At 52.7% G+C, this 9,006-nt stretch overlaps 1 protein-coding gene across 1 annotated transcript in view; it reads right to left on the bottom strand.

The window, feature by feature from the left end:
- Positions 1-8,197, bottom strand: part of SFSWAP (splicing factor SWAP) — a 55,250-nt gene extending 47,053 nt beyond the window's left edge. Inside the window, exons 1-4 of the mRNA XM_029921367.1 lie at positions 7,858-8,197; positions 5,122-5,291; positions 4,408-4,539; positions 661-746 (exon numbers count right to left, since the gene is read on the bottom strand). Coding sequence (XP_029777227.1) covers positions 661-746; positions 4,408-4,539; positions 5,122-5,291; positions 7,858-8,075 — 606 coding nt within the window. The 5' untranslated portion in view covers positions 8,076-8,197. The remainder of the gene's footprint in view (positions 1-660; positions 747-4,407; positions 4,540-5,121; positions 5,292-7,857) is intronic.
- Positions 8,198-9,006: the final 809 nt, after the last annotated feature.

The following is a 9,006-nucleotide window of genomic DNA, read 5'->3' as shown; positions in this document are numbered from 1 at the left end:
TCCCTCCCGCTTCCCCGCCCGGGAGAGGGGGCGGGGACGGTGCAGATCAAAGCAGCCGGCCTGGCGCCAGGACCGCAGGAGGGACACCTGCTGTAACTCAGCCAGACTGGACAGGCGGGAGCTGACGCAGCAGCGGGAGCTGAGCCTGAACCAGACTGCGCTCCACCAGCTCTCCCTGCAGTTGCAGGGCCCCGGTCACAAAAACGGGGAGCCCGGGTGCAAGAGTACCCAGGAAATCTGAGGTAAAGGCCTACCACTCAAGTGCCCACAAAACCACTCTGGCAAAAGCCAGGACGAGGCGCCTTCCTGCAAGCCAGGCTGCCTTGAGCAAGACTGTTTTTGTGTCTAAAGGTGGCTACCAGCCTGCTCCCTGCCAGCTCTGGCTCTGATGCTGGTAAACTCGGAGACTCAGCCTTTGGTCTCCGACAGCCAACCCCGCGAGCCCCGAAGCCGCTGGTCCAGCAATCCGGCTGGACTTCCTCCCCGTCTCCTGGGTGGGAGCCAGGTGGGGAGTGGCTCTGCCCCCCACTGGCCCACACGCAGCCTGAAAGCCTTACGAAGCCAGAGCGCTGTCCTGACCACGAGTGGGGTCTCGCACAAGCGGAGCCTCTGGACCCACAGCGATCACAACGGACGGTTCTGTGAAGTGGGGACACATACCAGCTCCACGTCAGGCGGCACGTTCAACCCCACAGGGGCGATGAAAGGCTCCTCGTTTTCCTCTACATTTTCGGCCTCATTTTTTTCTGTGTTAAGAAAAAACACAAAAGTTCAGAACGATCAGGAAGAAGGCAGACATCGACAGTCCACGGCAATGGAGGGGGAGCAGGGAGCGGCCAGCTGGTCCTCTACCTTCCTGTCACTGCCTCTAGAAACCTCTTCCGCCCTCTCTCCCACCCCACACTTGCCAGCAGAGTCGGCTCTGCCAAAGCCCACAGCAGGGGGAGGCCGCGTGGGTGTCTCCCCCCCCAGACGTCCCGCTTACCAGCCACTTGCCAGGCCGCCGGCTCCCCCTCGACCCTCCCCAGCTCTGGGATCTGTGTGTGCGGAGGTGGGTAACCCTGTGAGCTTCTGCGGGACCCCCAGCGGGGCAGGCGCGGCACGAGGTGCTCAGTTCCAATGAGGCACTGGTTTCAGCATCGAGTTATAAAGCCCTTTGGTGTAACCGCCAACTACCTCCTACCACAAATAATCAGACGCACGTTCCCATTTCTATCTACCATCAGCCCGGTTCACACACGCCTCCTGCTGCGCGGGAGCCAAGGCACCGCGTGTTAGAACTTCCTGAATGAGGCACCTGCATACCTCCTAAACACTCAGGGGCCACCCACCGGAGAGGATTCATGAAATACAAAAACATAGTAGAAAACTTAGAAGAGCTAACGGCACAAGGGACTTCAGTATCTACTTAGGTTTTTCCCTCAAAAATTGACGTTAAATAAACAGTAAATCTTCATCAAAACAAGTGTTTCTACTATGTATGATGAAGTATCTTGACAAGATGAACAATTTCAAAAGTTTCTCATCAAACCTAATTCTTCTATGAAGCCAAGGAGGGGCTTCAAGCAGGTTTCATTGTCCCTAAAAGCGCTGTCGTAACATGCGCAGATTATAAGTCCCGCTAAGAATCACTTAAGGTCGCCCCACCTGCTTCCGCCTCCGAACTCTGGTCTCTCCTAAGAACCAGACACTCACCAGGGCCTAGAAACTTCCTGTGAGCAGCAACCCCAGTGTCCAGTAATCATGACAGTGCAGCTGAGGGACACCAGAGACCCTGGTCTGCAACATGTCGAGAAGCAATTTCAAATCTCAAAGTCTCTTTGGGCGTGGGGCCAAAGGCGTGTGCATAAATTATGTGCAACTTTTACTGTATCTCCCGGAAATGACAAAATGGTGGAAATTTCATCTCTTAAATCAGCTTTCCTTAGTGCGACGCCACTCATGAAATACAGGCATCTGACTGAAGAGGGCAGTTGGGGGCGGGGGGCTCCACAGAGCTCTGTTCCCATCACAAACCTTCACTCACAGAAGATGGCCTTAGCAGCACAGAATAAAAAACACAATCCCCAGATTCAAATGATCCTTTTTCCTAAAAAGGATGCTTAATAATGATAAAAAAAAAATCGGGAGAATCTGCAGGACACAAAGCAGGCTGGGGGAGGAGGAGGAGCTGCCACGGACACGCAGGCTGCCCGCGAGCAGCACGGACCCTAAAATGTTCAAAACCGCCAGGACAGCGGGCACGGTGAGACCACTGACTCTTCTCACAGCGATGGCGCTGGAAAACCAGGACAAAACAAAACAAACACCCCTCTAAATAATGCGACACTGAAGTGAAACTTTGTGTGCATGTAGGCGCACATGCCTGCGTATGTGTGTGTTTAACACCCGTGTCATTTTATTAGTGCCTGGGGAGCTCAGTCGGATAAGCAATCAACTTTGGCTCAGGTCATGGTCTCCTAGTTTGTGGGTTCCAGCCCCGCATCAGGCTCTGTGCTGACAGCTCAGCCCCTGGAGCCTGCTTCAGATTCTGTTTCCCTCTCTCTCTGCCCCTCCCCTGCCATGTTCTGTCTCTTAAAAATAAATAAATGTTAAAAAAAAATACACATGGCATTTTATCTGTATTAACATAAGCTAAACTTAGAAACTCAAGCTATAAGTTTCATGGCCCCAACTTTCCTTAAAAAAATTAATCACCACATAAAGTCCTGAAAATAGGAGTATAGAAAGAAAAACAGTATATAATATTAAAAGAGAACTTTCTGTTAAGGGGAAAGCCTACTAAAACTTCAAAGAAACACTAAGTCATGTTGAAAGTAACACTTAGTAACCGTAACAAAGTTTAATTTCCCGGAGACAACATTCTAACCCCCTTACAGGGCCTGGCAACTTCCCGGAAAGGCCGGGCAGCGAGCCTTTCTGGGCGCAGAGGGCTTCTGGGTCAGCGGCTTAGCTCCGCCGCGGGGGCTGCGGCCAAACTTCGTTCACAGAGACGCGCCCGCGGGGCCTTCGGGGGCAGCCCGCTGACCCCCCGCCCAGACCGTGAGGAAGCTGACACGAGGGATTTCCCCAATAGCCTGGGTCTGTCACTTGATCTTGCAAAAGCCACCCAGCCTTCCTGTTTCAATTCTTCACTGTGTACCTGGCGCGGAAACAAGGCAACGAGGTCTCGACCACCCAGCGCCGGAACACAGGTGACGTGTCCGGGTTAAAGGGATGGGTGTGCACGGCTTCGACCTGCCAGAACATTCCCGAATGCGACGTAACTTCTGAAGGTGCGAAATAGCTTAACGGGCTTTAACTCCACATAGTTCCCCTGAACTGCTGAAGTGGGAAAGTCCTTCCGGAGCACGGAGGAGAGGGCTGCACGACAGGGACCGCGCTGCCACACAGAGTACCGAGCGGGATGAGGGAAGGGCAACGAGGGAGTATCTGGGGGCGCCCCCCTCCCCGCAAAGGGGCAGGAGGGCCCGCTGCAGCCGCGCCCCACTCCGACACGACAGTGCATACTGCATGAGGTTTGTAACTTCAGGAGAAACTAGTAATAGACTAACTCTGAAATGAAATCCCTGTATGACGTGATTCCAGTTTATTATTCCAAACATTTGAAAAGGTTTCTAAAGTTAAAGTTCTCCTTCCCTGTAATATTTTTTTCTTATTTTTTTTAAGTAGGCTCCACACCCAAAACGGGGCTCGGACTGACAACCCCGAGACCGAGTGTGGCCCCACCAAGCGAGCCCGCCCGGAGCCCACACCCTTCTCCGTCCCGCTAAACAGGACATCCCGAGCAAGTCCTCAAGCCCTCAAGCCTCTGGTTCGCGCTACTGTCGCTGGCCATTAGTGACTGCCCAGCACACAAGGCTGGGCGGCTCAGGGCTGACAGAATGACAGGTTCCTTTTGTGCCTGTCCTAGAGGAGCTCAGGCTCCTTAGTGGCACTATTTTTTTTATATTCAAAGTTCTCAGCGTTAATCCAGAAAAGTATGATTCTGGAATCTTCAGGAAAACCCCAAGCCGAGTGCGTGGGGGGGTGCCACCATGCCCAACTCGCGCTCTTCTCTTTGGCGGTGACTCACAGGCGTCTTTCCACGGGACCTGCTCATTATTTCGGTTGTGGGGGGATCAGTCGTGGCCCCGATGTGGCGAAGCAGGTTCACGTGAAGGTCCTTAACGCCTAGCCTTCTCACGCCCGAGAACGACTGCCTGGGAACGTGATGCGCTCGTCACCAGTTCAGAGACCGAGGACCCGGGCTGAGCGGTCTCCGGGCACCGGAACCAAAGAGAAGCGAGTGCAAGGCAACCAGATGCGCCGCAGACAGGCCCGAGTTCACGCCCGCCTCCCTGAACGCGGCACTGCAGCTCCTGGCTCGGTGCCGCTCCGTCCCAGCGAGGGCCCGGCCGCCCTCACCTCTCTGTCTGGACGGCTCCTCCTCCTCCGTGGGCTCCGACGGGTCGTAGTAATCGCTGCCGTACGTGAACCCCACCGCGTTATAGCTGCCGTCCTCCGCCAGCGCCTCGCTCAACCGCTTGTACTCTTCCTCTTGAATAAAAACGAGAGATTTATTAACAAAAATGGAAACTTACTGAGAAAAATGTTACATATTTCTAAAGTTGTAGCTATCAGTAAGGCATACGACACGCTTTGTTCAACCTCTTTTTGAGGCAAAAATGTTCTTAAAGATTCACACTTCGTATCTATCAATATGTACTTTTGCCAGTACACGTTTACCACAGAGAGCAGAATACACGTCTTTTGTGGAAAATTTCTTCCTGCTGAGAAATTTGGGGATTAAGAACTGTATTAAAGATCGTTAAGGCAAAGACAAGAACATCAATTTCAGTTTATACGATACTGTTAAAGAAGAACAGTTAAAGAGTTTGGTTTTTGTTTTTTCAAATCCCAGTGTGCCCTCAAAAGCTGGGAAAATTCTTTGTGGCTCTATATATAAACTATCCTGAGGTCCTCTCAGAACGCAAAGACTCCTGCTTTTCCAATCCACTGGGTACTGTCAAGATAACATCAGAAAGAGTGAGTATAAAAAAATGAATGGGAGTACACTTTAAATACTTAAAAATTTTTGTAAAGTTTGTTGCTTTTAAGTAAGTTTTTCCTGAGCAGTACCTTGCCTCGCCTCCGCCTCAAGCAAGTCCGTATGCAAGGCTAAATACCTCTCCTCATCACACACGGCGTCTATTCGCGCCTCCTCTTCCGAGAGCGTGTAGTCTCGGTTCCACGTGGAGTACTCGGCGTCGTACTCGGAAAGGTCATGCAGGTGGCCGCGCCCGTCGTATCTGTAACATGAAGACGCTGGTCAGCGGGAAGAAGCGGACAGCTGGACGGCTTCGTGCGTGACGTTTCGTGTATGTGTACGTGTACTTACCGATTCAAGTAAAGAAATTAAGATACGGAAACAAACATAAGAAATCCTCTCAGCTTTGTATTTAACTTGGCTAATCACCTCTCACCCTCTTTTAAACTCAAGTTATCTTAACAAAGTCTTAATTCCTCTGTATAACATGGTAAAACTTATAATTAAAGGTAAACGATCCTTTAATAGCATAAATGGTGTCCACCTCACCGGCGGTGCTTACCGTTTATGGTTTGGTCAACCATTCAATGCCATTTGCAAAAAAAAAAAAAAAAAAAAAATTTTTTTTCTGAAAAGTCAAATATCATAGCTTACATTCACACAAACCGAATCCATAAATACCTATCCGTAAGAACCCAACGGTCGAAATTTCCTCGCTTCTTTCTGCTAGTCCCGAACTCTCAGGAGAGATCTTCACCAAAGAAACTTGCGTCCATTGGAGGTAAAATCTTGGCTAGGCTCGCCCCCTAGCCACTTGGCTGAGGAAATAAGTGCTGGGTTATGTGATAGAGAGACACACATACATAGAACAGTGACATATACATGCAGTTTAAGGAGGTTCACTGGGAACAGAGCCAAACTGGGAGAAGGTGCAGCATATTCTCTCCTGAACGTTATTCCCCGAGGAAATAACGCACGTGAAGACACACCCATGTTTACGTGCGAGCACCAATACGCACTTTGGCCAAATTAGGAACAGGAGCACTTTCTGCTATACCTTGAACATAAAAATCCAATGAAGCTGCTGTCGACACGCAACGTCAAATAGTACGTAAGTTAGAAACACTCATGTAGAGTTGCAAAAAATAGAGACACACACAAAAGTCTGCCTAATTTTTTAATGCTGACTTTTGTAATGAGGACCAAAAAGTACTTATTAAAAAAAAAAACACATTTATAAGAAAAAGGCCAAAATTCCAGAGTAGCCAAGTTATTGCATTTTATTAAATTTCAAAATTATTGTTACTTTGATGTAAACCTCCTTAACTTACAAATGTAGATCATTATTTGAAAATATTATACATGTACATGTGTAGCGTTTGCTCCCCACTCACTGTGGAAGACCTAACTCCAGTCACGTACACAACGATATAGAAAACTGCATAAAGAGCTCAGACTTCATCGCTTACCAAACTTTTATAACAAATGTCACAAACAACGCTTTGGAAAAGCAAGGTGCCTGACAACCCAGGCAACATGGTCCGACAGAAACTACGGCTTAAAGGCACCGCGTGTTTGAGCAGAGCGAGGAGGGTCCCATCCAGACCTGATCCGCAACCCTCCCTTCCAGAGTCACTGTTGCCTAGATCTAACTCCAAACGGAAAAGTCAGGGATGGCAAAAGGCCTATTTGGTCATTAATGTGTCCACTTTTTGGCCAGGCACAGGTCATCCCTACAGTCAGGTTCCAGGGCTTTGCAGAATCCAGCTTTAATCAAACGACGGGCTTCCTTCACTCGGAGAGACTATTCCACAGTTAAATGGTTGGTCACTGTTAGCTTTCCAGTCCAGGCCCCAGAAGCAGAGTTGCCAAACCGGCAAAAAAAAAAAAAAAAAAAAAAAGCCCAAACCAACAAACAAAAACCCCGAGAAGGAGAAGAAAGGGGGACTGAAAACATGGGAGAAGAGGGGAGCAAACAGCATACACCATGTAATGCCATCCTTTTCAAATCAAACATCTTTAAAAATCCCCACCCCCAGTACCCCTGTGCCCCAAGTGGCTAAACACCCTCCGGGGTGATTACCTAAAGCAGGTCTGATTTGAAAAGAAACACATCTGTATCCCACTTCCGCCCTTCGGTTATAAGAGACCGTGAAACCAGCCCTAAGAACACTACCTCTAGGAGCAAAGCCAGTGTCTGCACGAAGTCAACTGGCTTCCAACTGACTGGCAACTTCACCCTCTCGTCTGAATCACTCCAACCCGTCAGATTATCACAGGGTGGGGGAGGGGGGAGGCTGGCGGAGCCAGATGTCACGCCGGCAAAACACAGGCGCTCCACGGAGGGCGCCGGGGACGTACAAGGTTCGAGGCGAACTCTGGGGGACCGAGTTTTCTAATCGCGCGGTCCCAGTGTGCAGGTTTCGGGGTGCCCTCCCACCACACGGAGCTGTGGGAGCGCCGCGCGTAGGGAGACAGCGCACAACCCCACGGCAACGCGGGTCAGGAGAGGCCAGGGCACGGGCAGCTTCCACCGCGCGGAGTGGCCAACTGGAACCAGCGACAGGGGTGAGATCGCGAGGGGTTGCAAGAGCAGAGACGGTCTCTCCGGCGACAGACGCGGCACGCAACTCCAGCCAGTGCCTTAGGGCCGGTTTCACCGTCCCCCTCCCTCCAAAACCAGGGGGATGTAAGGACAGAGGAGGGCTTCCCCCACGATCCCCGCTGGCGCCACGAAACCCTCTTTAGTCCTGGCCATCAAGTCAACATTAGACGAAATCAAGCGGGCGAGGGAAGGGGAGGATCGACGGGTGGGGGGAGGAACCGACCTGTCGATGAGGATCTTGTGGTCCCCCATCCAGGGGATGAGGTGTTGTCCCTGTTCCTGGGCCAGGGCCCGCTCATCATCCCGGAACAGCTTGCAGGCATAGCCAAAGACTAGCAGCTCCACTCGGTTCCCCCCACCGCCGGCACCGCCGGGTCCGGCCTCCTCCTTCGTGCCGCTTTTCCTTTCGGCTTTGGCACGGCCTCCGCTCGCGCCGTACATGACAGCGTCCCCGTCCTCTTCTGCGCCGCGCGGATGTCCCCAATGCCTCCGCCTGGCCTACCCCCTCAGTCAAAAGCGCCGCATCCTGGCCCCAAACTCGACACCGCCGCCATAGCGGGCAACAAAATGGAGGAAGCGCAACTTCCGGCGAGGGGCAGACCTACTTCCGGCGAGACGATTCGGCAGATTCGCTACTCCTCGGCGCCGTTTGAACCGCTAGAAAGTATTTTGGCTTTAGCCTTTTGCATTCGGAGGCGTCGCCACGGTGGGATCTGATGTGATCAGAGGACAGCGCACATTTAGTGTTAGTTTTCTCAGACAGTTGACCAGAGCAGTGGCGAAAGCGCGGTGCCGGATTGCGCGCTACCTCCATCAGGCCGGCTGGCGCTGGGCGGAAGGAGGGCGGGTGCTGCGCAGCGCTGGTCGAGTGCGCGGCTCGGTGGGGCGGGCGGCTCCTCCCTGCGCCCGTGCGAGGTCTCCCTGCATAGGCTACCCCGGCAGGGACTGGGGGGTCGGGAGCCGGGGAGTTCGGGGACTGGGGAGCTCTTCCGGCAAAGGGCTGGGGTCAGGGGAGCTTGGGGCCCAGAGCCTGGGGAGGGGGTGCGTGGAGCTCGGGGTTCAAGGGCCTGGGGGCGGGGAGCTGGGGAGCCTGGGAGCTCGGGGCCCGGGGCTGGGGGCCAGGCGGAGGTCTGAAGAAGGGCCCAGACTAGGTCCTGTCTAGGGCGATCGCTTCACCTCTCTGAGGCTCTGGTAACTTCTCGGTCCTGGGGATCACCACCCTCATGCCGCCTACTTCGGAACTTGTCCTTGGCGGATAGCACAGGGCTCAGTAAGCCGTGACGCCCTTCGCAGTAACCGGACTCCGTGGACTCTTGTGGGAGAAAAGTGGTCGGGGTTGGTGGAGGGGGCCGGGGCTCACTTCTCGGAGACC

Source organism: Suricata suricatta, chromosome 14 (genome assembly GCF_006229205.1).
Source record: "Suricata suricatta isolate VVHF042 chromosome 14, meerkat_22Aug2017_6uvM2_HiC, whole genome shotgun sequence".
Taxonomy (NCBI): domain Eukaryota; kingdom Metazoa; phylum Chordata; class Mammalia; order Carnivora; family Herpestidae; genus Suricata; species Suricata suricatta.
This window is presented reverse-complemented; position numbering and strand designations above follow the sequence as displayed.